Raw genomic sequence first — 27,991 nt, 5'->3', positions numbered from 1 at the left:
CCCGATATCAGTCCTGAAACAAGATTCAGTATCCTGGAGTAAAATTCTATTCCCTCTATTCAGGATCTGTTACATTAAAAAATCTATTCCATCTTCCTGGAAGGGGAGCATTTTTGTGCCCATGTTTAAAAAGAGTGATAGAAACCTTCCCAATAACTATCGTCAAATAGCCCTCTTAGACGCAATTGGGAAGGTCTTCTCTAAATGCTTATTGTCCCTAATTAATGATTGGGTGGTTCTAAAACAAATCTTACCACTAGAACAAGTAGGCTTTCGCAAGGGGCATGGAACTTTGGATAATCTCTCCGCCCTTCAGATTATTACTGATAAATATATAAGGGTACGCGGCGGAAGAGTGTACGTGGCCTTTATAGATTTCTCCACAGCATTCGATAAGGTTGATCGCCCCCTGCTGTGGAGAAAGCTATCTGCTTTGGTTATGCCACTTCAATTGCTAGATATGATCCAGGCGCTACATACAGACACATGGTGTCAGGTTCTGCAAGGAGGAGATAGGGGATTATCCAAGATTATCCCTTCAGTTAATGGCCTTAAGCAAGGTTGCCTCCGTGCCCCACTGCTTTTTTCACTATATATTGCAGATTTACCTGCCTCACTTTCCTCTTGTGATGGTATAGCTCCAGTCTTGGGTGGAAAGCACATCTCATGTCTGTTATATGCGGATGATATCTTAATAATGGATCTTTTGCCTAAAGGTCTCGCCAAACGCCTCCATGCTCTACATTTGTATGCAGAAGCTCATTATTTAAAAATCAATGCATCCAAGAGTAAAATTATGTGTATTTCAGGCCGGAAAAAACATACGTTTGCGAGCTTTGTCTGGTCTGTGGGAGGTGATAAACTTGAAGTGGTAAAGAGCTACGTTTTTCTAGGAAAATTAATCTCAGACACTTTAAGTGATAAACCCCATACCGATAACAATGCCCGGAAAGCTATATCCCAAGGGAGAAGCTTAAGTGCATTGTACTCGGCAATGGGAAGAAGGCATTTTTCATATTTACTGGAGGTCTTCAGGGCAAAAGTTCCCTCGACCCTTTTATATGGATTGGAACTAGTCGACATAAAGCATTGGGATTTTTTAAATGTGGTTGAAGGAAAATTGTTAAGAAGCATAATCTCTATTAATTCCGCCTGTTCAGTGGCTGCCTGCAGACTTGAGTTTGGCCTACGCAGCAGTTGGGTGGAGGGCCTGGCAGCTGTAGTACGTTGGGTCGCAAGCATAGCCAGAGGAGAAGAGGGGACTATGAGATCCCTCTTAAAGGCAGAATTATTAGGAAGCTTAAGAGAACATTTCTTAATTGTTAATAATTTTAGAAAGGCTGTATCGCTTCTGCAGTTGGAAGAGAGTACTCTCTTTTCCTTATCCGCAACCCAGTTAAAGTCTGTCTTGAGAGAGGCCTCCTGGGACCTTAGCTATAGATTAGACAGCGCCTCAATCCTTGTTAAGAAAGGTGTTAATCCCCTTACTGACTCATTTGCAAGAAAATTTGTGCAACCTTACGTTACTTGGAATTTGCCCCATGGCGTCCGGAGATTCTGGTTACTCCTGAGGCAGGACTTGTTACCTCTAAATAATATTCTGTTCAAATGGTACGGAGTCCCTGCAATTTGCGATCTTTGCCAACTGTCCACCCAAGATCGAATGCATGTACTCTTTATATGTCCAGTGTTGCGTCCATATCGTTGTAAATGGTTAAGGCAAATATGCTTACAAATGGGTATCTTAAATGCTAAGTCTTTTATGTTTGCCTTGTATAACCCCCCAAATGAGAGATTCTGTTTTAATATTTTTAATTTTCTTAAATGTTTCTTAGATATTTACTGAAGGATGGCTTATGGCGTATGTATCTATGAATTACTTTGAATTGCGGTAATGGTTGTAAATTGTCTTTTTGCAATGAATGGAGTTTTGTATTGTGTGTTTCTTTTATGTGGACCTCTATGGAGTTCCAAAACATAATAAAGATTGAATACCGGTTGAATACCGGTATACCACATAATCACAATCCTAAAAATTAAAAAACACATATTTCTACTTCACGCCATACCACATAATTTCACAACACATAATAACATTCCACACAGTTTAATACTATTCCAAACCACCTAATTCCACTCTACGCAACACAATTCAACTACACATAATTCCACTTCAACCTATATAAATATACTTCACACAAAGTATTTACACTCAACTCCAAAACACATAATTACCCTCCACAAAATACAACTCTGCAACATGCTGCATAATTCCACTCCGCGTAATTATAAACCACACCATGCCAAATAATTCCACACATCACACAATTCCACAATTCATCCCCACATAATTCATCACACAACATAATTACACTCCACATAATACCACTCAGCATCACATAATTTACCTTCACATAATTATGCTCTACTCCATATTGCATAAATATACTCCACCTAAATCCAGTCTATGCCACGTAGCAACATTCCACAGAACTACACCACGCTATGCCTCATAATAGCACTCAGCAGCGCACAGCTTCCACGTTACACAAATTCAACACTACACATTTCCATTCCACACAACATAATTCAACAACAAACTAAATAATTCAAACCAACACAATTACACAACACACCACATACATCCCATCTACACCACAACATTCCATATCATATCATGCTAAAATATTTAACAGCACACCACATAAGTAAACTCCACTACATAGCACTCCACAACACAAAATACCATTCCAGATAATTTCACTCCAAGACACACAATCCCACTACATGACACAAAATCCCACTCCACATAATTCTAGTACACTCAATACCACACAGTTACTATCCACATAATTACACCGCATAGAAAACCTGCCCATCAGTTAATATGCTACAGAATGTTTATCTATCAGTTGCTTTGCACAGAATGCCTTTCCATCAGTGAATGTGCACAGAATGTGTATCCATCAGTTGCTTTGCAGAAAATGCATGTCCATCAGTTCATGTGCCACAGAATGTTTATCCATCAGTCCCTTTGCACAGAACGACTGTCCATCAGTTACTATGCCACCGAAAGTTTATCCATCTGTTGCTTTGCACAGAATGTTTATCCATCAGTTGCTTTGAAAAGAATGCCTGCCCATCAGTTAACGTGCTACTTATCCTTCAGTTACTTTGCACAGAATGCCTGTACATCAGATAATGTGCAGCACAATGCTTGTCCATGAAGTTGGTATGGCCACTTATACACATCTAGAATACAGCACACATCTCGACACTCGTCAGCATTTCGAACTTTGAGAATTAGATGTTTTCATGGCTAATATGTCTGTATGTATATACTGACTTCAGCATCATTGACAAGTTTATAGTCCTGTTCAGCATGTATATTACTTTCTTCCACATGTAGCCAAATCATTACCACGTCACCCTAACCTGCTTCCATCGCACTGACCATATCAGGAAGCCTGAATCTTGTTAGTACATGTTGGATTGCTGCCAGAGTTCTTTCTACACAGCAGCCCATTCCTAGTCCGACTGGCCTGGCTCTGACTGAAGAGAAACAATGTAACTTGTTACTTTGTTTCTCTTCTGTCCTGGTTCAGCGGGAGGAGCTCAGAGCAGGCTGCACACTGCAGTTGCTTTAGAGCAAGCCTCTCTCTCACAGCTCTCTACCGAAGAGCTGAAGGGGCCCCCTTCACCAACCGTAGACTGGGGGCGCCCCACACTGCAGGAGCTGCAGGGGTGTTTGTTACGCCCCTGGTGCAGCAAGCATCGCTTTCTGCTAATCAGATTGAGATTGAATTTCCTTCACTGGTTATTAGCCTTTCCCAAAGGCTTAACAAAGCCTGCTTCTCTGATGCCATGTCCATGTGACAATTTGTCTGAACAGGACACCTTACATTTGACCTTTTTTGTGAACTTGTTGCCCCTTTGCGTAAAAATTTAATCTCCTGCTTCTCTCAGATCGTGTTGATTTGTTTAAGTAAGGCCTGCACTAGTATACTTACAAATGCTCTCCTCCCCTAAGGTCTGTTTTGGTGTGGCTAGCTTCTTTATAGGGGCCATGAGACATAGGAAGAAGATGCTCATGGCGTAGCCAGGCTGAATCCTGTCCACTGCTTTCTGGGAAATGTATGTGTCTATTTCTAGTACTTGGTATTGCTTGACTATGTGGTGTGCCTACTTCGTCAAAACGCTATCACTCTTACAATTTTTTTTGCTAAATTTTATACTTGGAGCTGTAATTTGTATTTGTTTTTACAGAATGACCTTTGTAGTGGCGCATACTAGTTGATGCACGTCACGTCATGACGTGACGTGCGGCGGCCATCTTAGAGATGCGCGCGCAGCCTGCATTGAAGGCGCAAGTTCCGAGAGGAACACAGCGCCGGCTCGGCGCTCTTCAGTTAGGAGATTACAATATATAATAAAGAACGTTATTCCTCTACATTGGCTCAGCGCTTCATTGAGAGTGAGCAACATTACAGTGGCGACGAGGTCGGGACGCGACCAGAACCCTCGTGTGAGACTCACGAAGCCAGCGCAGGCAGACCCTTTGAGGAACAGCAAGAACCTGTGAGGACACACGAGACACGTGAAGCACCAATGGAGCACAGCCAGGACTGGTGACACAGATAAGTGCCAATAAAAGAGAAGAGACACATATACTGAAGAGCGTGGCAGAGCCACAACCAACCGAACAGAGAAATCAGCAGGGGGGCGGTGTACATACTATGCACAAGCTACAAAAAGCGCGCCAAACCTAAAACGGTCCCACTACACTAGAGGCAGCGAGCTGGCAACCACTAAGCAAGAGGAGGGGGCCGACACCGAGAGTCCCCGGGCACAACCCTACAAAGCAGAAGCAGACAGCACCCCAGGCAGCCCCACCAGCAAAGCGGACAGAGCATCCACAGGCAAGGGAGAGAGGATGAGCACACCAGCGGGGTACGCCATAGCGCCGGTCCAGTTCCTACCGAAACCAGGGGAACCATTAATGAAATGGGAGGACTGGCGAGAATACATAGACAACTTTATAGGGGTTCTGGAGGATGAAAACGAAGAGGTATTCACCTCCAAAAGGAAGAAACGCATATTACTACTAAATCTGGGACCAGAAGGACTCAGGATATACAAGAGCCTGGTGCCCAAACAAAGAGATAGCACGGACGATGATGTATATGCCCATGCCCTCGACGACCTAAATGAACATTATCGACCCACTGTATGTGTATCAGTCGACAGATTCAACTTCCAGCAGAGGAAACAAAGATCTGGAGAGTCAATTGAGGAATATGTGGCGGCCCTGAAGAAATTAGCGACCACGTGCAGGTACAAAGAGTGGGAGGAGGAATTTATCAAAGACCAGATAGTGATGCACACCTCCAGCACAAATGTTCAGGACAAGCTGTGGGTGAGTGGAGACACCACACTCAAAGACGTGATGGTCATCGTCAAGAGGGCAGAGCTGGCACGCAGGTGCGCCGATGCTACCAAGAAAGACACAGCACCCAGCTCCATGGTGAACAAAGTATACGAAGAAGAACCGCGGAGGGACCAGAAATACAAGGGCCCGGAAAGGAAAGGTCACAACAAAGGGCAAAGCAACACTGGTCAGCATGGACGACAACCCAGCAACGACACAAGAAAGACGTGCTACAGGTGCGGGAGTTGGTCACATGAGGCACACGACAGGAGATGTCCTGCGTTCAGGGCCAAGTGCATGCACTGTGGCATCATCGGCCATTACGAGAAGGTGTGCCGGAAGAAATTGTCGAAGAATGCGGTGCGATACGTCGATCAAGAAGAGGTGCACCAGGATGAGACCCAGGAAGAAGAAGTCGACACAGTCTTGTGCATTTATGACCAGATCTTGAGCGTGGAGGGGACGAGGACAACCAAACCCGTACTGGAAATGAAGATGGGTGGAATAGCCGTCGAGGTGGTGGCAGACACCGGCTCACCCTTCACCATAGTGCCAAGAGCGGTGTGGAACGACACTTTCAGACTCAAACTAGGACCAGAGTTGGAGAAACTGGATATCCGACCAGTTACATATAATGGTGACCGCATCCCCATGGTGGGGTTCCGGCTCCTAAAGTTCGAGTTCAGAGGCCGCTCAGCGATGTGTAAACTATACGTCTCAGAGAAGGGACCGTCTGTGCTGGGATGGCTGGATCAGGGTGACTTGGGAATAAAACTGGACCCAGGAGGAAAAGAACAGATCCTGCTCACTGAACCGGACACCTGGCCCAATTTGACAAGATGGAAAGAGAGTTATCCAAAGGTATTCGGAGGCACAGTAGGGAAGGTGCAGAGGTTCCAACACAAGATTATACTCAAGAACGACGCCAGTCCGGTGGCCCACAAAGTAAGGAATGTACCAATAGCTGTAAAGGAGGCAGTTCAAACAGAACTTCAAGACTTGGAAAGGAAAGGGATAATTGAACCTATCACCTGTGCAGAATGGCTCGCACCGTTGGTGGTAGTCATGACGCCCAATGGAAAGGTCAGGCTCTGTGTTGACCTGAGGGAGTTAAACAAGAACATTGTCGTGGAAAAATTCCCCCTCCCAAGAATCGAGGAAATGTTGGCCAGAACAAGAGGGGTCAAGTGGTACTCCACCATCGATTTGACCTCCGCCTACCACCAAATAGAATTACACCCAGACAGCAGAAAACTCACTTCATTCATCACCCCATTCGGCTGCTACCAGTTCCGCCGCATGCCGTTCGGATTGGCCTCGGCAGCCGCCGTGTTCCAGAAACTAATGCACCAGTTGTTTAAGGACATAACGGGCATCCAATATTTCCAGGACGACATCCTGGTGATGGGGCGAGACAAAATAGACCATGATCAGAAGCTGGAGAAGGTACTGAAAACCCTAGAAATCAAAGGCCTCACAGCTGAGTGGGCCAAATGCCGACTGGGTCTGGAGTCAGTGACCTACTTGGGCCATGAGATTGGGGCTCAAGGCATCACGCCAAAGGCAGGAAATGTGAAGGCAATCGCTGAGGCTCCGCCACCCACCAACAAAGAGGAGGTTAGATCGTTTTTGGGTATGGCGGAGTACTACAGTAAATATGTGGTACACTTTGCTTCCAAGACACACCATATGAGGATGCTGACCAGGGAGAACACCTGCTTCCAATGGACACCAGAGGCACAAAGTGAGTTCGACATGATCAAAAAGGATGTCACGGGAGCAGTACCGCTGAAGGGATATGACCCGCAGGGTGTCACAGTGCTCACGACTGATGCAAGTGATAAAGGATTAGGTGCAGTACTATTGCAAGATCGTGGACAGGGGCTGATGGAGACGATCAGCTTCGCTTCTCGGACATTAACAGCCACTGAAAGCAAGTACAGCGTAATCGAGAAGGAGATGTTGGCCGTAGTGTGGGCCACATCGAGATTTCGGCAGTTCCTATGGGGTACCCGATTCTTACTCAGGACAGACCATAAGCCTTTGGTGAAGGTATTAACATCTAGCGGGCACGCCAACGCCACTCCCAGGATATCCAAGATGACATTGAAGATACTTGAGTTCAGGTATGACGTGGAGTATATTCCTGGAAATCGGAATCGGGTAGCAGACTACCTGAGCAGGGCAGCGGCCATGGAGCCAGGCGAAGAGGACCCCACGGACCAGAGTGAATTGGTAGCCCTAGTAGAGGACCAGGAGAAGATCATCAGCTACCAGGAGTGGATGGATGAATACGAGGAAGACAGTGTCATAAAGGAAGTAAAATCAAACATCGTCAAGGGCTGGCCGGACAAACGACACGTGAATGAACACATCAAGCCATACTACGAAGTGAGAGAAGAACTATCAGTAGGGGACAGAGGAGTGTTTGTATATAGAGGGGACAAGGTGATCCCCCCGAGGAACTTGATCACTAAGCTACTGGACATGTTACACGAAGGACACCTTGGCATTGGAAAGTTGAAATTAAGAGCAAAACAGAACTACTGGTGGCCCGGCATGGACATAAGAGCTGAGAGGCATGTCAGAGAATGTCCCCAGTGCCAAGGAGCCGACAAAACGCTCAAACCCCTGCGTCCTGCACTAGGACAGTTTGAGATTCCACAGAACCCGTGGGAGGAATTATCCATAGACATATTAGGGCCCATCCTTGATGACCAAGGCACTCAGAAATATGTATGCGTTCTCATGGATCGATACTCCAAATGGCCGGAGGTGAAGGTGGATGAGTCCATGGACACTGAGAACATTCTAAGATTCTTGTCAGACACTTTCGTGAGAGAGGGCATTCCCAAGGCTATCCTCAGTGACAACGGCCCCCAATTCACATCTGACAGGTGGAACCAATTCATGCAGAGGAACGGCATCACGAGCAAACACACAGCCATCTATCATCCAGCCGGGAATGGCTTGGTGGAACGTTTTAACAGGGTGGTGATGGGTGCCGTACAAGCTGCAATCTCAGGCAACAAGGATTGGGAGAAAGCCATAGAGAACATGGTGTGGGCTTACAGAATAACCCCAACCGGGACTGGATATAGCCCGTTTCAGATATTGAGAGGGCGTGAGCCCTTCACCCATGACAATAGGGTTTGGATGGAAAAAGTTATCACCAGTGAGTGGTCTCCTGCGGTGGTACGTGCCAACCTGGAAAGGGCACAGTCTATATATACCAACCACTACAACAAAAGGAGGAACGTGAAGGGAGCAAGATTAGAGCAGGGCGAGTGGGTCAGAGTGAAGCTGGCAACGTTACAGAAGAAAGGCGACAGTAAATATAGCAAGCCCATGCAAGTCAAAGAGGTATATGATCGGGCGGCCTTGCTCAGTGATGGGAATGTATGGTCCCAAGACCGCATGGCCAAGTGCAACAAGATCCTACAATGGAGGCAGATGGGAAATGACTGGGGAAACGGAGATGAACAGGACATTGAGCAGGGACAAGGAGCCGACGTGCAGCAAGAAGGAAGAGATGCTGGAGATGAACTTACAAAGGAGAGAAGAGTAAATGATCACCAAGGAACAGATGAGGACTTACGAAGGAGAAACACAGAAGGAGCTACTGCTGGAAGGAGAGAGGAATGTAGTGAGGAGGTGCAGAGCCAAGGCCCTCCGGAGAACACTGCCAGAGTGACCAGGAGCGGTAGAACTGTGACAAGGCCCTCCAGGTATCGTGATTTCGAAATGGACAGTGAACTGTAAGTGACTTTATTGTTGGTTGGAAAAAGGGGAGATATGTAGTGGCGCATACTAGTTGATGCACGTCACGTCATGACGTGACGTGCGGCGGCCATCTTAGAGATGCGCGCGCAGCCTGCATTGAAGGCGCGAGTTCCGAGAGGAACACAGCGCCGGCTCGGTGCTCTTCAGTTAGGAGATTACAATATATAATAAAGAACGTTATTCCTCTACATTGGCTCAGCGCTTCATTGAGAGTGAGCAACATTACAACCTTTTTATATTCTTAATTGTTTGCACGTATATTCTTATACTGATTTACTTGGGTCTCGTGGATTGTTTAAGTATGTATGGTAATCATTTTAGCTATTGTATGTTCAAATGTTTTTATTTGTGTGCCTTTCTGGCCTTTGGTGGCCACATAAATAATCTTTGACTGACTGATTGACTTATGCTTTGCACCAGGAGCTTTAACCCTCTATGCTATTTTATGCTGCATATGCATTAACCACCAAGTGGGGTTCTGACCTTCCATTTCAGGGGGTTTTGCAGTTTCAATGCCCTTTTCGAGACTCTCGTTGTTCAAAAGAGGTCATTTCTGATACTTTTGTCATTACATTGTCTTCATTGATTTGTTTTGCTCACGAGAAAGTGTCACTGGAAGTGCCAAAGATTTGGCAATAGATTGTCACTCATACACATGCTGGAAGCATGAAAATGTCACATAAGCAATCTGAAAACGTTGCACCTATACCCATGTCCACTTCACATGTGGTCTTTCATTTGCGATACTGACTCTTAAGAAACAGGATAGATACATAAACCAAACTAAAATTCGTGTTTTTTCCCGTAATCTACCATCCAAAATGTTCAGACGCTAAATTCTGAGGTGAGCTACTTTTCGCTGCAAGAGATTTCAAGACCCTACAGGAGCTGCCACCCTCGTCCGCTTTTGATTTTCATGAAGCTGTCAGTATCCTTAGCTTCGGACTCGCTGCTCTGCGCTGCGAGTGGCGGAAGTGGTTGCATGCTCACTCCCGGCAAGCCCTGCTCTTCCGGTGACCCCTGTCCTCTCCCTTGCTGTAGGATCATGGCTGCCTCGAAACCCGTGGAGTCCTCGCAGGGGGGCGGGATGCCCCGCTGGCAGCTGGCCCTGGCCATCGGCGCGCCGCTGCTGCTGGGTGCCGGCGCCGTCTACTGGTGGAGCCGCCGGCGAGCGCGCAAGGGCGGCCCAGGGGACAAGAGGGAGACCGGCGATGGCAGCCCTGCGACGCCACCCATAGACTCCAAGGCGTCAGACGAGATGGTGAGCGCAGATCCGCGCTGCACTTTATGTCCTTCACCCTACGTGTAATAATATGCACTGCGGTTACCCCTCCCCAGTCTACCTATAGCACCAAAGTGTCACTGGCAGGCCTGTTGACTGACAATGCAGAGTTGTTTATGCCTGGGGCTTGACAGCATTTTTGGTGGAGAGAATTGACTGAACGGCCAAAGTCCTCGTTTCCCTTACCACAACGTACCCTGCTTATGCTATTAAGATCCGGAAACAGCGTAGGCGGTTGCCAATAACGCCAGAGCCCGTGATTTCCAGAGGAATAAGGACGCATTGCTTGTAATTGTAATTTGTATTTATGTAGCGGTTACTACCCCTGATAAGGCATTGAAGCGCTTTGCAGTGAGTAGCATTCTACGCTGGACCCCAAGGCTAAAGGTTTCCTCTAGCTTTGAATAGGGATACATTAATTGAGATGGGTTACTAAATAAAAGATCTTGGATGTTTTTGGTAGTGGAGAATGTGTGCTTATTGGCTGAGGAGGTAGATATGAGTTTAGCTGAGTAGGTGGCTAGAAGAGTTTTGAAGATGTAGAAGTTTTTTTTTAAAAATACATATAGTTTTGCAAAGAATTATAAACACATATCCAAACCTTATCTATATTTTTGGACTTAAGAATGGAATACATAAAATGCATTTAGTATATGTGCTGCCGAAGCGAGCACCATAAAATGCATTTATTGGCAAATGCATAAGATATTTTTATGCATATATAATTCTTATACGATGCATGAACTCTTACAATGACATATGCCCATAGCCATATGTACATATCCAGACATTTCTGCATGTATTGCCTAAACATTCATGTATTGTGTTTTGTTTAATTTTTATATTTTTGGGTGCCTATAATGCCATGCTAATAGGCCATGGAGTTTTCAATACACCATTATTGGTGAGTCTGCCTATCATTGCACATGTTTTACCGGCACTACGAACTTCCATTTTTAACTATTTAAACTGGTGTTACTGTTATTTACTTACGGTTCCTTTAATCCCCGCTCTGGTCCAGCGTGGCTTCATTTGCCGTTTGTGAGGGGGCGGTCATCTGTTTTCCCGCTACGTGCTGGGCTGATGCATTTCTAGGGGCGGCACCGTTTGGGCACTTAAGTATTTAGGAATGCTGAGAAGCGGCCATGCCGCTGGCGAGCGGAAGGCGCGCCTAAGGCAAGCCCCTCTGCGCCCCCCGGGTGTCGGCAGACAATAGGCTGGTTCGGATAGTGGTAAGCTCACCTACTCTGGGGGAGCAGCCTTCTTGCCATTAGAGGAGCAGTGAGCCCCTGCAGCTCCCCTCCGTGTAGCATACCAGATGGCCAGTTCTGCTGCAAGAACTGTGGTTTAAATTCATGCGCAAGTACCCCGTCACCTCCCACTTCCCTTCACTGTGCTGACCGACTAAGATATTGTTTAGCCTTAACTGTTGTTCCCTGGCCAAGAATGTTCCCGATGTTTACGACCTGTTAACCCCTTCACTGCGGCGGCTATTCTGCCGCAGTGCTAAGGGGGCGGGGCGGAAGAGCGGCGGGCGCATTCTGGTGACGGAACCGCTCAATAGAACGCTCAGCGCAGGCGTGCCGAGCGGGCCATGACTGAACCGCTCGGTCATCAGCACAGCGCGACCGCGGCTGATGACGGAGCGGTTCCGTCATCAGCAGGGAAGGGGTTAATGGATGAGTCTCCAGATGTCCTCTTTTTGACGGAGACATGGTTGTCAGTTGACATGGTGGCTGAGCCAGGTCTGGCACTCCCCCCAGGCTATAGTATTATGAGACGGACTCCTGGATTTATGGTATTTATTTTTTTGCCATTTCCGTCTGTATTTATCCATATTTATTTTTTGAGCATTTTTTCTGTATTTATCCACATTTATTGTTGCCACAAGCAAAAGACAAAGCTACAGCTAGTATTTTTCCACATTCATTTAAATTGACAATGCAGACATCCGCTCACTTAAACTAGCGATTTGTTGTGGCTTTAGCTGTGCTTTAAATGGTCCGGTACTGAGTAAATTGAAAAGGAGAGTACCTGTGCTTCTCAGGAGCAAACATGTGCCACCGCTTCTGTATTTCCATCTAAAGCCCCGAGGTGGAGGTTTGTTGAGATGCGTGGAATCCCGGGCACATTCCGTGAGCTCGAGCTGCTGGGATCTTCAGGCTGTGGAATTACACGTCATTATGTCATGAACATGCGGAATGGTAACACAGAAAGGGGGGGTGGGCGATAGTGATGGACACTCGAGGCAGAGATAACACATCTGTCTGGAGGGTGGGTGGGCTAAAGGCATCAGTGGGCAGAGTTGGGCAACTATATGGGGCCTTGGACAGGAGGAGTCAGGGGCGTTGGGGGAGGCTACAGCATGATGTTGGCGCCCCTAGGTGGAGAAGGGGCAGGTGAAAGCCCGGACAGCACCGTTGTGGGAGTGTGAATTTTGAGGACTAGTTACCGTAATATGGTAGTACTGGAGAGGAAGTACCGATCTACCGGGCCCCGATGAGTAGGTGGTGGTGTGCCCTGGTTCTTTTGGAGTCTGATATTTACTTTTTACATAGGGGAAATACACATACCTTTCGAGTTGAAATGGCGGAGGGCTGGCCCAGAGTTTACTTGAGAGGCAGAGCCTTGGAGATGGTGAATTCTCTGAAGGGCCGGGGAAGCAACAAATGCACCTACCTGTACACAGATTCCAAATGTGTTTCAGAATATGTGGAGAACTGATGCTGTCTTTGTTCAATAGCATCGTACTCACTGGAAATATGGTTCTCCTAAATGGAATGGGATGCCTTTATTTTCCAATCAATGTGTACAAGTTAGGCAATTCTTCAGGTTTAAAAAACAGGAGCGTTAGCCAAGATTGTATGAGAAGGCCCTATGTGTACATATGTACAGTATGATACGGGTACTTCATGCAGGCATGCCAAAGGTATGAACATGACTGCGGCAGTTAACATGGGGAGTTTTTTACGGTAGCTATGTTTCTGCTCATTTATTTTATTCCTCATTTTAGCATTCTCCTCTGCTTCTCTGCCACCAGCCTTGTGCTATCAGTTGACAAAGACTGGAATTAGCCATGCGGCGTGTATGTAAAGATTCTGGAGTGTGCATTGAAATATGGGAGTGTACATTTAAATGTTGTGAAGAATCGCTGTATTTTTTTCTATGCGTTCCAAAGCCCAAATATTGTTCTCTTCATATAGAGAATAGAACAAGACAGTATTTGCTTCTGAGCAGCTGAAGCCCTTTGAGCCCAATTGGCTTTGCACGCATTGGTTTTAACCATTGTGCAACATACAGGTCCCACGTTCAATCTCTATGCGGTCTTGTTTTTTAACCCTTCCAAAGCTCAGCACATTATCCCATTTGCAGTGCTATGAATCCGTAAGAATCTGGCAGCAAGCACTACACAAAAAACTGTAGTTTGCGGTTTTAACTTCCTTTTATTGTTCCAATGTCCAGGTCGGAGGAGTTAGCTGAACATCGGGTTGGTTCCTGAGTTTCGCTATAGGGCATATGGGTGGAATCCATGCGCTATGTAATTATTTATTATTTGCACTATTGTTGCCCTAAATCAGATCTTCAGCAGAGGTGTGTAGCAGAGGTGTGTGTGCGTCTGTGTGTGTCGCCACCAGTCCGTGCTTGTCCTGAAAAGCTGGTAATTTCTGTTGCCTTTCACACTCTAAATCCAAGAATAGAAAACTGAGTAAAAACCCGGTCAGAGTGACGCGTTTCCTTTTTTTTATTAAATAAAATGATTTTATCCGGGACCTTCTGTTGATAAGGAGTTCATATGAAGAACAGGTCACAAATTCTTGTAGAATGTTCAGGCCAGAGGAGCAACTAGAGTCAAATTTCAGTGGGCGGGGAGGGAGGGCTGGATCTTTAAGCAATAGTCAGAGTGGAGCTGCAGGGGCTCTTAGAAGGGGTGAAACAACAGCAAGGCCACATTAACGTGCAAATGGTCTTTTAAAGACCTGTGAAGTGCACGGGTGCGGCTGTGTGTGTGCCCGGGAAACTGTCTCACGACGAGGAGGGGGCGGGGCGGCGAGATAGCTCTGGATTCGAGCACGGCAGCGACGCAATTCTCTAGTATTTACCAGTTTTTACATATAAATACAGACAAAGGAAAAAAACATTCAGTCTGTATTTATATGTAAAAATCAGTTTAAACAGAAAACCGGGAGCCCTAATTATGAGTCTCAACAAAGAGGCTTGAGGGGGAGGCATTTCAGTTGTTTTTAAATCCCGTTACACCTGCACTCTGGTTAAAGAATCCCTGATATGCTGTGAATGTGCGCGCTTTGGCATTTCTTTTAACGCACGCTATACCATGTCTGGCCTACTAGTTTATCGTCCGCCAGGACCTTCGAAGGAGTTTAGGGGCACATTCATTGAGAAGTGTGGCTCACTGGTTAGAGGTGGCAGACCCTGAAGCAGAGGTCAGACCCGGGACCAGGGTTCAATCCCGACACGGCAGGGTCTTGAACCCAAATATCCACGGACTCGATAATTCTCGTTTCGGTGCCTACTCGAGTCACAGGTTCACACTCTGCAGCTCTGGGCATTAGCTTGCTTAATCTCCACTACGGCCCCCCGCGGCGGGATGCCTGGCTTTCACCTTGGGGATGCCCAGTACGGGTATCTCACAGGGAAACACCAGGACGGGTTCCCAAGGCAAGCGCCGAGATGCCTACGGGTAATCGAGCGCTATATAAGAACGCTTAATAATAATAATAATCTGCGAATTTCAGCGTTATTGGTCACCTGAACCTTGAAAATACCCATGATTCAGAAGCTGGTAATTTTTCTGCTGATCTAGTGGCTTGTCAGCTGCTCCAATTGGTCCATGGCCCTACCCATTCTGCCGGCCACTTGCTAGACCCGGTCTTTTCTAATCTTTCCCAACTCTGTCGCTACCCCCATTGCCATTAGTTGGTCTGACTACTATCTGGTCCCTATGACCCTCTCGGGGGTTGAACCCCCACAGAGGGTGATCAACAACCTTTCTCTTAAACGCCCTTGGCATAAATTAAACACCGATCACCTTCTTGCCCTCCTTATGAGGAGTATGCCCAGTTTGCCAGATGATCCAGATGCTGTGTATAACACAGTATCGGATTGGCTCCTCCGCTCGCTGGACACACTTATTCCTGCAAAATGGTCTAAATGTCGCAACACTAAATCTAGTACCTGGTACAATGACAAACTTGCCACCATGCGTAAAGCATGTAAGAGGCTGGAGCGGGCTGGAGGCTGGATTATGATCCGATCCGGAAGGGGTGTTATCAGGCAGCCATTAAAAAGTATCATAGGGCTATTCAGTCTGAACTGGCAGCTTACTTTGCTGACGAGATTAGGTGCAGCAGGAAACCCACCAAGAGTATTTTCTCTATACTTAAAGATCTTAAATCGGCTGGTGTATCTACAGCACCCTCTATCACGTCGGATGAGCACTGTGAGGTTCTTGCCTCTTTTTTGTCAATTAAGGTGGTAAACATCTATAAAACCTTTCCCCAAGCCGCTCTGGGCTCCGACCCAGTGTGTCGACCTCTATCTACTCAGACGCTTGCCACGTTCCCGCTGATTACCCAGGATGAATTGTGCGTTTTATGCAGCAAAGTTAAATCGGGTTCTCCTGTTGACCCTATGAAGCCCGAACAATTTATGAAACTGTTACCTGTGCTTCTTACACCTCTGGGTCAGGTGATCAATATGTCTCTGTCTACCGCTACTGTTCCCAGGACCTGGAAGCAAGAAAGGGTTAGCCTCTTGTTAAAAAAAAAAAAAACAACCCTCGACACAGCTAGACCCGAGAATTTTCAACCTATCTCTCTCCTGCTTTGGACCTCTAAGATCTCTGAGGCCTGCATAAACTCCATCCTGACAGGCTTTTTAGAGGAGAATAACATATTGGATCCCTCTCAGAAGGGCTTCCGTCCTGGCCACAGCACAGAGTCTGCTCTTTTAGCTGTGACAGAACACCTAAGGGTAGTACTGGATGCGGGGAACACTTCGTGTTGGACTGGGCCCTTCTGGCGGGTCCACCCCTTGTTAAATGTGACCGGGGGATGGTGATTCCCACTCTGAGTGCGTGTAGATGGGTGAGGACTGCCCTCCCATAGGAATGCATGGGGAATGTGTGGGTCCCTGATAGTCCCTGGTGCATGAGGGGTACCAGCGCGAGTCTGGTATGTATGGACTCGTGTGATTGAATGCTGTAAGATGATGTATGCGACGTGGGTGTGCCTAAAAGAGAAGTGCCACTTCTAGACATCGGTGTGTGTGTGCAGTAAGTATGCTGGCGTGTGATTGGATGAAGTGAGGGAGGGGCTGTGCCTGTATCCTGTATGGGTCTGGGCTGTCCCCCCCACAATGCTGGCTCCACCCACCTGGGGTGCGTCTGGTGTCTTAGCCTGGCCAGTAAGAAGAAATTCCTTATAACCAGTTCTAGCTGGTTCTCCTGCCCCTTTTTAGACAAAGGGATCTCCTGTATAAAAGGAGGGTGTGCCCTCTTCTCTCTCTCTTCCTGCTTGTCCTGACTGGAACCCTGCCAGGGGCGTGCGGCTGCTCGGGCTCAGGGTTGGCTTGCCCCCCTGGGCCCTGCCCAGTTCCTGGATTTCTAATGGCCTTTTCCTGCTAGGAGCTGCTGTGCTCCACCTGAGTTCTTGGACTCTACCCAGGATCTACTGCTTTTTAATCCCCTAGCGCCTCGGAGCGCTTGACTTTGTTGCTACTTGCTGCCTAGCGCTTGGGAAGCGCTTTCTTCCACCCCCCCTCGCAGCTGTTCTTGATGCTGCTTGCCGATCGTGAGCACCCCCTGACCGGTGCATGTCTTGCCCCGGGGATTCTGCCCTACCCCCACAGCTGCGCAGCACTTTGTGGGCAGCTGCCCCGTTTAGGTTGAGTGTTGGCGACCTGCAGCCTGCCATGAACATCGTGACATTGCCTGTTGGAAGTACCGATTAATGTTAATGTGATTCTGAAAGTATTACGTGTTGCCTTCTGATGATGCCTCTGTTATGTTATGTGCTGGTCATTCCTTCCCTCCAAGATATCCTAGGTCGCATGTATATGGTTTCTGGTTAGAGTGAGTTCTACTGCTGGTTCTATTGAGCTCCAGGTGGTGATGTGTGCTAATGCTAAGCTCCTGGTTGTAATGTGTGCTAGTGCGAGGAAGCTCCCAGGGGTTATGTGTTCTAATGCCAGTTCCATCATGTGCATATTCCTGGCAGTGGCCCCATGGCACTGCCCTGTGTATCGTCCCTTGTAAACCCTGCCCGTGCCCCTGGCACCTTGTAAGTTGCATATTCCTTTCTAAGTGTGTTCTTCAATACAAAAGCTATTTTCATATATATCTTGTGTGGAGTCCGTTTGTGGGGGGGGCCCGGGAGGTTGTTGCTGGGGGTGTGCGCGCAAATGCTTTACACATGACCTCCGAGATAGGCCTAACTGCTCGTGCCAAGCTACCGAGGGGGTGAGCAGGGGTTGTCTTGGTGGGTGACTTCCCAACCCTAACTAGAAATGGTGATTTCTGCCTGGCCTTGGCACAAGCCTCGGCCAACCAGGGATTCCATTTCTAACATTTGGTGGCAGCGGTGGGATTTGGACTTGTGTTTGCGCAGTACCTCAGTGATAACCGGCCCCACTACAACACTCTGCAGTTTAGATTGTCACAAAGAAAAGAAACTATTGGTGCACGTTGCTAAAAATATTTGTTTTGTGAAAAAGATGGTTCTGGTGCACTTTGCTAAAAATGTCTGTTCCTGTGAAAAAAAGTGGTTCTGGTACACTTTGCTAAAAATGTCTGTCTTGTGAAAAATGTGGTCCTGGTGCACTTTGCTAAAAATGTCTATTGTTGTGAAAAATGTGGTTCTGGTGCACTGTGAGTTAGGTGTCCCTAGCTCGGGAGGGTAGATCATCCCCCTAAGTGCAATGTGTTTTCTGGATTCACCAGAAGGGTGGGATCCAGTGGTGGCAGCGAAATTGTGTCCAATATGTGCGGTCCTTGTCCCTTCCCTAGAGTAATGGTACCTGTGCCACATGGGTCAGGTTGAGGAATCAGGGGCGGTGAAAACTGTCTTACCAGTCCAGGGGAGGGTGTGTGGATGAATGTTGAGGTGTGCTGAAGTAACGGAGGGTAAGTTCTCTGAGATGGGGAGCTTGCTGAATCCACGATAATTGTATCCTTCCTTCCCCCGCTGAATGTGTTGGATGCATCAAGTGTTCCGTGCACCGCTGAATGTGTTTGATGCGTCAGGTGTCTTCTGGAACTTATGAGCCCTGCTGACGTGGTCGCGGCTCCTCTTAGTGTTGCATGAACGAATAGTTGTATCCTGGACAAGGAAGCCCTGCTGACTGAGTCGCGGCTTGCCTTGGGGAGAGCTGAACTTGGAGCCCTGCTGACGTTGTCGCGGCTCATCGTGCTGTAGTGAATGTTCGGTGGTATCCCGGACAAGGAAGCCCTGCTGACGCTGTCGCGGCTTGCCTTGGGGAGAGCTGAACTTGGAGCCCTGCTGACGTTGTCGCGGCTCATTGTGCTGTAGTGAATGTTAAGTTGTATCCCGGACAAGGGGGCCCTGCTGACTGAGTCGCGGCTTGCCTTGGGGAGAGCTGAACTGGAGCCCTGCTGACGTTGTCGCGGCTCATTGTGCTGAAGTGAATGTGAGGTTGTATCCCGGAAAAGGAAGCCCTGCTGACGCTGTCGCGGCTTGCCTTGGGGAGAGCTGAACTTGGAGCCCTGCTGACGTTGTCGCGGCTCATCGTGCTGAGTGAATGTTAGGTGCGGAACTGGACGGGGGTCAGAGGGAGTCTGACCCCTGGGCATCCGGTGAACTTAGTTCCCAGGTGGTAGACCAGTGGAGGGAGGAAGTTCTGAACTGGTAGGAGATCGTGTTCTGAGGGTGCTTCTCCTGGGAGAGCGTGGAACTTCAGAAGTAGAGGTAGGGTGGGGCATTCTTGCCCGTGACCTCTGGTCAGCCTGAGGGTGCGGACCCTGGGTGGAAGAGAAAGTGGTCGAGTGGTACTACACGAAGGAAGGGAGTGGAGAAGGGCTGTCGTGGGCCAGGGGTTACCACCCCCCACTCCGGGTTGGTATGGACCAGTGGTATCTTGGTGGCCTAGGGCCTGGTCCTAGCCGGGGTCAACTAAGGAGTACCAGTGGGGTAGCCTGGGAGGGCCTATGTTTTTTTTGTTTTTTTTTGTTCTGTTTGTTTTGGTTGTTTTTTTTTTGTTTTTTTTTGTAATTTAGTCGGGGTGTGTCGATGAGATCAACGTGGCGTAGTACGGGAGGGTGTCCCTGCCGTGCGGGCCCACGTCCATGTTTTTTTTTATTGTCCCCAAAGCAGGGAAGTCCATCACGGTGGTGATTGGCCTACCCTGCGTTTTGGCTGGAAGGGGGCCGTGTTGGACTGGGCCCTTCTGGCGGGTCCACCCCTTGTTAAATGTGACCGGGGGATGGTGATTCCCACTCTGAGTGCGTGTAGATGGGTGAGGACTGCCCTCCCATAGGAATGCATGGGGAATGTGTGGGTCCCTGATAGTCCCTGGTGCATGAGGGGTACCAGCGCGAGTCTGGTATGTATGGACTCGTGTGATTGAATGCTGTAAGATGATGTATGCGACGTGGGTGTGCCTAAAAGAGAAGTGCCACTTCTAGACATCGGTGTGTGTGTGCAGTAAGTATGCTGGCGTGTGATTGGATGAAGTGAGGGAGGGGCTGTGCCTGTATCCTGTATGGGTCTGGGCTGTCCCCCCCACAATGCTGGCTCCACCCACCTGGGGTGCGTCTGGTGTCTTAGCCTGGCCAGTAAGAAGAAATTCCTTATAACCAGTTCTAGCTGGTTCTCCTCCTGCCTGCCCCTTTTTAGACAAAGGGATCTCCTGTATAAAAGGAGGGTGTGCCCTCTTCTCTCTCTCTTCCTGCTTGTCCTGACTGGAACCCTGCCAGGGGCGTGCGGCTGCTCGGGCTCAGGGTTGGCTTGCCCCCCTGGGCCCTGCCCAGCTCCTGGATTTCTAATGGCCTTTTCCTGCTAGGAGCTGCTGTGCTCCACCTGAGTTCTTGGACTCTACCCAGGATCTACTGCTTTTTAATCCCCTAGCGCCTCGGAGCGCTTGACTTTGTTGCTACTTGCTGCCTAGCGCTTGGGAAGCGCTTTCTTCCACCCCCCCTCGCAGCTGTTCTTGATGCTGCTTGCCGATCGTGAGCACCCCCTGACCGGTGCATGTCTTGCCCCGGGGATTCTGCCCTACCCCCACAGCTGCCCAGCACTTTGTGGGCAGCTGCCCCGTTTAGGTTGAGTGTTGGCGACCTGCAGCCTGCCATGAACATCGTGACATTGCCTGTTGGAAGTACCGATTAATGTTAATGTGATTCTGAAAGTATTACGTGTTGCCTTCTGATGATGCCTCTGTTATGTTATGTGCTGGTCATTCCTTCCCTCCAAGATATCCTAGGTCGCATGTATATGGTTTCTGGTTAGAGTGAGTTCTACTGCTGGTTCTATTGAGCTCCAGGTGGTGATGTGTGCTAATGCTAAGCTCCTGGTTGTAATGTGTTCTAGTGCTAGTGCGAGGAAGCTCCCAGGGGTTATGTGTTCTAATGCCAGTTCCATCATGTGCATATTCCTGGCAGTGGCCCCATGGCACTGCCCTGTGTATCGTCCCTTGTAAACCCTGCCCGTGCCCCTGGCACCTTGTAAGTTGTGTATTCCTTTCTAAGTGTGTTCTTCAATACAAAAGCTATTTTCATATATATCTTGTGTGGAGTCCGTTTGTGGGGGGGGCCCGGGAGGTTGTTGCTGGGGGTGCACGCGCAAATGCTTTACACATGACCTCCGAGATAGGCCTGACTGCTCGTGCCAAGCTACCGAGGGGGTGAGCAGGGGTTGTCTTGGTGGGTGACTTCCCAACCCTAACTAGAAATGGTGATTTCTGCCTGGCCTTGGCACAAGCCTCGGCCAACCAGGGATTCCATTTCTAACACTTCGGCACTGATCTGTCTGGATCTCAGTGCCGCGTTTGATACTGTGTCCCACCAGATCCTGTTACAAAGGCTGGAGGAGGCTGGAATTGTGGGCCCTGCACTGGATTGGTTTACCTCTTTTCTCTCTGATATGACCTTCCAGGTAATGGCCCCCTCCTTTCACCTCTATGGTCCATCCTACCCATTGAGGTGTGCCACAGAGCTCAGCCCTTTGCCCTACACTTTTCAACCTTTATGCTCAACCATTGGCAGTTGTGGCCAGAAGCAGAGGTCTTAAAGTTGTCATACGCAGATGAGACACAGCTGGTAGTGGCACTCTCCGACGACTCTGTGCAGGATGCTCAAAATTTTCAAAGTGGTTTCGCTGCCGTCGCTGAGTGGATGTCTGCCAACTGCCTCCAGCTCAATGCCAGCAAGTCTGAGGTTTTGCGGGTAGGGAAAAACCCTGAGCCGTGGAGTGAGAGCGCTGGTGGCCTGCTGCCCTTGGTTGTCCACCTGCCCCTAAACAAGTGGTGAAAAACCTCTAAGTCTGGGTGGATTCGGCTCTAAGCTTTCAAATTCAAACCAAGAAAGTGACAGTGGCTTGCTTCGGCATATTGCGGGGCTCAAACCATTGCTGGGCTTTTTCAATCCACCCATTAGGCAGGTCATCGTTCAAACCTTTGTCCTGTCGAGACTGGATTACGCCAGCTCGCTTTACCTAGGAACAAACAAGTCTGAGATTCTGAGATTGCAGAGGGCCCAGAATGCAAAGGCCAGAACCCTTCTTGGCTTTCCTAGAACTTGCTCTACGACTGATGCTATCCGTCGGCTACACTGGTTGCCGGTGGCTAGACGTTTTGAGTTCAAGGCCCTGTGTATCACTTTTAAAATTCTGAATCTCTCCTCCCCTGGTATTTTAACGAATCTGGTGTCATCTTATCTTCCCACCTGCCAGCTACGCTCGATGGGTCATCATCTGTTGGTCGTTCCTCGGGTAAGGAGGGTGCAGGCTGGTGGGCATTCCTGCTGTATTCTGGCATCTAAACTTTAGCATACACTGCCACTTCACATCCGCAGTATCAACAATTATCTGGCTTTCCGTGACCATCAACACCCATCTCCTCCCTTCTTCGTAGGCCTTCCCACTGTCCGTAGCTCCCCTTTCTGTTGCTTACCGCGGGGACGCTCCTACGCTGGAGCAGCTGTGCGCTCTATAAAACCTCATAACATACCATTACACTACACTGCTGTGCCTGTTGATACACGCTTCTCTGCAGGGTTCAATTTTTGTTCTTTTTCAGAACAGTCTCCTGTACCCTGTATTAGGATCGTTTTTTCAGGCTGTGTGCACTACTACGGAGTCAGAAGACTCCTGACAATGATGATTAATTGACCTTTAGGCATGGGTTTGGCTATTCCACCTGTGACATAATTCTCAGACTTCCCCTGCCAAACACTTTAGCATTGGTAAAAACTTGGTGCACTTCTTCGTCTTGAAAAGAGTCAGAGGAAACCCTCTTCTACATGCAGTGGAACTTTGTGTACTCGGACTCCTTGCGGAGAAGTATTTAAGAGCTAGAGCTCAAAAGGAATCCCCTTGCGTAGCAATCCTGTAATCATGTTAAACATCTTCCTGTTGTTTTATTGCCACTGAATCCTGGTATGGAGGCAGGGGATTTGGAGAATGGTTGTCATCTCACACAGAGTATGGTTGAGACATTTGCATTGGTGACATTTGTGCGATGGTGTGCCATTCCTTTTCTTTGGGACAGGGAAACTAAGTTCTTCTAAAATGTTTTCCTCAATGGTGAGCCTGTGCTTCTTATGGAGTGGCTGTTTGGATTGAGGAAGGCATTTAACCATATGGCTTTTGTAAATTTAATTGTCCTCTTCTCAACTTCTCTCTGTTGCTCCTCTTTGCTGGGATTCAAACACTTACTAGGCTACAAAGTGCAACTTTGGTGCTGAAGGCCAATCTGAATCCTATTGGTTCCATAAATGCTGGCCATGAGATTCTTCAGGCTTCCAGAGAACTTTTACATGCAATTTTAACCGCAGCGGACTGAGATGACTGTCGAGTGTTTTGGAGGTGGTCCTCCAGTCAAGGCATGGGACTCAGGCTACTTATTTGCCATGGAGTGGAAACTCCTTTTGAGGTCTATGCTTGTGGTAGGGAAGTCGATCCACACACCATGAATAGGGACTGTGTTTTAAAGCAATTGGGGTTAGCAACTGTTCTTTCTTGGGCCAAAACCCAATCTGGGTCTTCAGGGGACACACATTGTGCTCCGCTCTTATCAGAGTTCAGGACAACTTGAGCCCATGTCTCAAACCCCTGTCCCGTTCCCCAATTGCTTTAATGCCTCTAGTAACCTCACCGGACAGAGACTCAGTAGAATCCGCACACTGCTTAACTGTGTATTTCCATTGGGGCTGAATAGTTTTATTGCATTGGTAAGCATTCATGCCAAACAAGTGCTTTTGTTGTGGTTTTCTCTACCAAAAGTAACTGTTCAACACGCAAGACCACATGCGTAATACAATCTAAGTATAAAAATAAGATGTAATTAAATACTGCTTGGTGTGCGACAAGGGCCTTTCTATCCCCTGGTTGACGTACATCAAAAAATCATTTGAAGGTATTGGCGTGACGCGTATTTTTTTGTGAAAGAGCCTCTCTTGCTGTCCCTGATAGAAAGCCTGTACAAGCTTTGTTTGCTCAGTTGCAAGCCCATTGGTTAAATGGTGAACCCACGAAACCAATCGTTGCAAATTATTTTCATTTTAATCCCAAGACCTCCCCAACTTGTTATACGTGGGACATTAGGAGCGTTCACTATTATTCCGCTTTAGAGCTGACACAATTAAGTACTCACTTTGCTTCCCTCGTGGGCATCATCCCAATTCAGAATCTAGAGCATGCCCATGCAATGATGTATCACACCAATCAATGCTACATCTTCCAGGGGTGTGGAATTTAATAAAATATCTACTCTTCCATTGGACAGGTTCCTTAATAAATATACTTGTCCTGTAAAAAAAATCCACTTGTCTCTTTGGTGCCAAGTAGTGCGGTGACAAATTATATAAGAGTTCTGACAATATTATTTCTGTTTCTGCCAGGGCTAATATATAGTTGGCTTTGAATCCTAGCAATTCTCTTATTTTGCCACCTTTCCCCTGTTCTAAATACAAGGGCTGAAGGTAGTGTTAAGCAATAGTTCCAGGGTTGGAATGCACTTCGGGCTCTATGCAAACCTACTTACTTGAATGTTTTAGGGATTTTCGCAAACTCTGCCCTAATTTTTCCCCATACTGAGAAAGGTTGGAAATGTACTCCTGGCAATGGGCAGAAGTAAAACTTCTTCCAAGGATGGAGAAAAAGTGTCTGAAGGGAAAGTTAACTTGTAAACACTCAAAAGATTTTCACATGAGCAAATCTACACATGCATATTTGCTCGTGCTAAAATGCAGTTTGCAAATATTTTCTAGGAGTATGATTTCCTGGCCTACTTCTGTAATTTATTGTGAATTCATGAAATCCGTTAATCTGCACTACTTTAAGGACAAATACCATGGGTGCACTTTTGTGACTTAATTTAAGAATTGGGCCCCTAATTTGTTCTTGATAGCCACGACTTTTTGTTTATATTAAAATTCTGTTTCTCTCTCTCTCTAGGCTGGCTTCACTTTGAGCTACAGCATTCTGTTCTTTCACAAGGAGCATATCGGCACACAAAGTAGTGTGGTTCAGTGCCAGGGACTAATGTGGCAATGTGTGCTTTTTGAAACCAAAAAATATTGTAGCTTTTTGCCAGTGTTTTTTGTGTGGTGAGGGCCTGGCAGCTCCCACAACACTAAAGTTATACAAAACCATGTCAAAACAAGACATGCATTGGCAAAAATAAAGAGGCTGACCATCAATGTCAGACCTATTGGCTTTGCCGACGATTTTTTATTTTCATGTTTCCCATAATCTTGAAACAGGTTGCACTAACTTTCCATTCTGAATATTTGTAGGAATACTAGCATGCATAAACATATTTTACTAGATGACTCTTCAAGGAAATTGTACCTTAAATTTTATAGTAGTTTAGCAAAATGTTTTATTTCCAAGTTGCATTTTTTTTGTGAACATTTTATTTTGAAAGCAAAGACTCCTCAGTCTTGCTTTCAAGCTTCTGCAAATATTTGCATCTAATCAGAGGGCAATCTAGGTGCACCTCACATTGTTAAACTTAACATCTGTGTGTATACATTTTTATACTGGGACCACTGTCAGCCGTGCTGTCCGAGCTTACAACATTTCCTTAGATCGCTCACCCTACCAATAAAGGCATTGCAATAATGAACTATGAATGCAAACAGCATTAACATATGGAAATAAATATTACCTTAAGTGCAGACAATGCTCTTTCCTGACCTATAATGTGGTACTGTAAACTGGAAGCCAAAGGGTTTGTGTTACAGGGGGTGGACCTACTTGTCCTAAGGAAAACTTGTTGTCCGTGACTTTAAACAATATGTAATGGGAGCCTGGCTATAGAATTCCACACCCCTGTCTTCTCCTCTTTTGTGAGTTTTACAAAATTGATATTAAAACGTTTTTAGTTCCTTTTATAAAACTTAGGAATTTTCGGCATTGCACCCAGCTCTACTGTTGTCTTCAACAACTGTTAGATGAAGAGACTTGTACCTGTGTAAATTAATTCCTTTGTGCAGCTGTGATGTTACGGGGTACTGTGCTTTTGCTTTCTTTTAACCATTTATAACTCTTAAAGACACAGTTTAATGCCCTGTGCTCATTTTGATATGTCTCTCATATTTATTTATGTATCTATAAATGTGATGCTGGTATGGTATACTAGACTTTTTATGCAATTTATGTATTTGTATTCTTATATGGTTGTTTTGAAACTGAATAAAGTTATTATTGATTCATTGATGCAATCTAAGTAGCTAGTGATCACCTGATACATATCTAAATACAACGTAAAACAGCCTTTTGACTTTCCCACAGCAGTATTCCTACATTCAGAATGGATTTGTCCAAAAGGTAAAACGTTAAAACTAAATAGATACTGCACCTTGTACATTTGCAATTAGTATTTTGCGTGGCTTCCACAAAATCCCAGGTAGCCCCATTTTCTGCTGATATTTAATCACAAGGGCCATTTAAAGTGGTAGAGTACTTACGCTTGTTTTGAAGAATGGCCGTGCTTGAAGGCATCTTAACTACTGCTGCCTATTGTGGCTATCATTAATTTCCATCATTTTGTGCTTATTTATACCATTATGTAAGAGGGCAAAACATGCACTAATCAGTGTAGGCTCTGCCCAAAAGAGCAGTCTAGACTAACCTGGTGGTCAGGGTTAATAGGTCGCGGTGACGGACAGCTGATCGGTTATGCGTTTCATGAACTCAACATTTTTTTACCAGTCCTATATGGCGCTGCTGCACCAGGCAATATTAGCACACTTTCCAACATAACATAGTGCATAATCTTAAAAAGGACAGATTTATCAATACACAGGAGGTAGGAAGTGCATTATCTTTAGAGGCGAACATGGATGAAGGGAACCGCAGAATTTTGATTCAAGGAAAAAACACACAAGAATTGATGAAAAGGGGAAAAGTGAAGGTAGATGGACAATGACGGATAGCGAACTGGGCACAAGTCTGCCAAAGTAGTACAAGTGAATTTTTACTTTTGAGTCCAGTTAAAAGAAATGGGTTTTCAACCCTTTCTGAAGCACAGTTGACTTGGTTGGGTTCTTTGCTATTTGTGTAATTAGTTTCAAAAGCAGGATGTGCCTGTGAAAGTTTGAGGACTTGTGAAGTTCTGAGTTTGAGTGCTTCAGGTTGTAGAGAGAATCCTTAGTCCTCTAGGTTTGTTTACCCCCAGATAGTGTCCATAAGTTAGGAGGTTGGTTTGTTGGGGTGGCTGGCTTTTGTGAAAAGGTACCCGGTCTGGAACTAGATCCTAGCTTCTAGTGGTGACCAGTGAAGAGCTGGACATGCTGGAAAATTGTGGTCCTTTTTTTAATTTTTATATTTGATATTAATCTTCCTGTATAGTGTAAGATGACGTTAAGTAGAGTAAATGAGAAGAATGGAAATCCAGATAATATAGCATTTCAGCAATTGAGCTGGGAGATTACAAAGACAATGGCTGTGATCTACAAGCAGTCCTCATCCGTGATCTAAAGAAAAAGTTCACAGGTGCTTTAATGTGCCTACCTGGTTGTTATAAACCTCAGCCGTCTTCATGCACAAGATACATTGCATCTTCTTAATTATCTAGAATTGATATACAACATATGAGTGGTCACATCCAAGCGGAGTTGATTCCAATAGTGTGTGTTAGTAAGAGTTTGTTAGGATGTAATGCTCAGCATGTCAGGCTATTCTTGACAGAGACGCAAACCCCGTCCTGTGTTGGTTACAGGAAGCTGGGATCAATCCCTGATTGGGACAGCCATGAAGGGAACGTGCTGTGTCTCTGCTGTTCTAGTATCTTAATATAGCCAG

At 46.7% G+C, this 27,991-nt stretch overlaps 1 protein-coding gene across 4 annotated transcripts in view; it reads left to right on the top strand.

Annotated features, from left to right (window-relative positions):
* The window catches only part of TOMM70 (translocase of outer mitochondrial membrane 70), a 500,420-nt gene that overhangs the window by 186,724 nt on the left and 285,705 nt on the right, over window positions 1-27,991 (top strand). The window contains exon 1 of one of the 4 annotated variants that reach the window (XM_078657828.1): window positions 10,194-10,472. The exons of 2 other annotated variants lie outside the window; for them this stretch is intronic. In XM_078657828.1, coding sequence (XP_078513954.1) covers window positions 10,194-10,472 — 279 coding nt within the window. Of the gene's footprint in view, window positions 1-10,193; window positions 10,473-27,991 lie in introns of those variants that run through there. One more of the 4 variants, XM_078657829.1, reaches the window with a different exon arrangement.

The sequence above is a fragment of the Lissotriton helveticus genome, chromosome 8 (genome assembly GCF_964261635.1).
Source record: "Lissotriton helveticus chromosome 8, aLisHel1.1, whole genome shotgun sequence".
Taxonomy (NCBI): Eukaryota; Metazoa; Chordata; class Amphibia; order Caudata; family Salamandridae; genus Lissotriton; species Lissotriton helveticus.
Note: the sequence above shows the minus strand (reverse complement) of the source record. Positions and strands in the feature narration are given on the sequence as shown.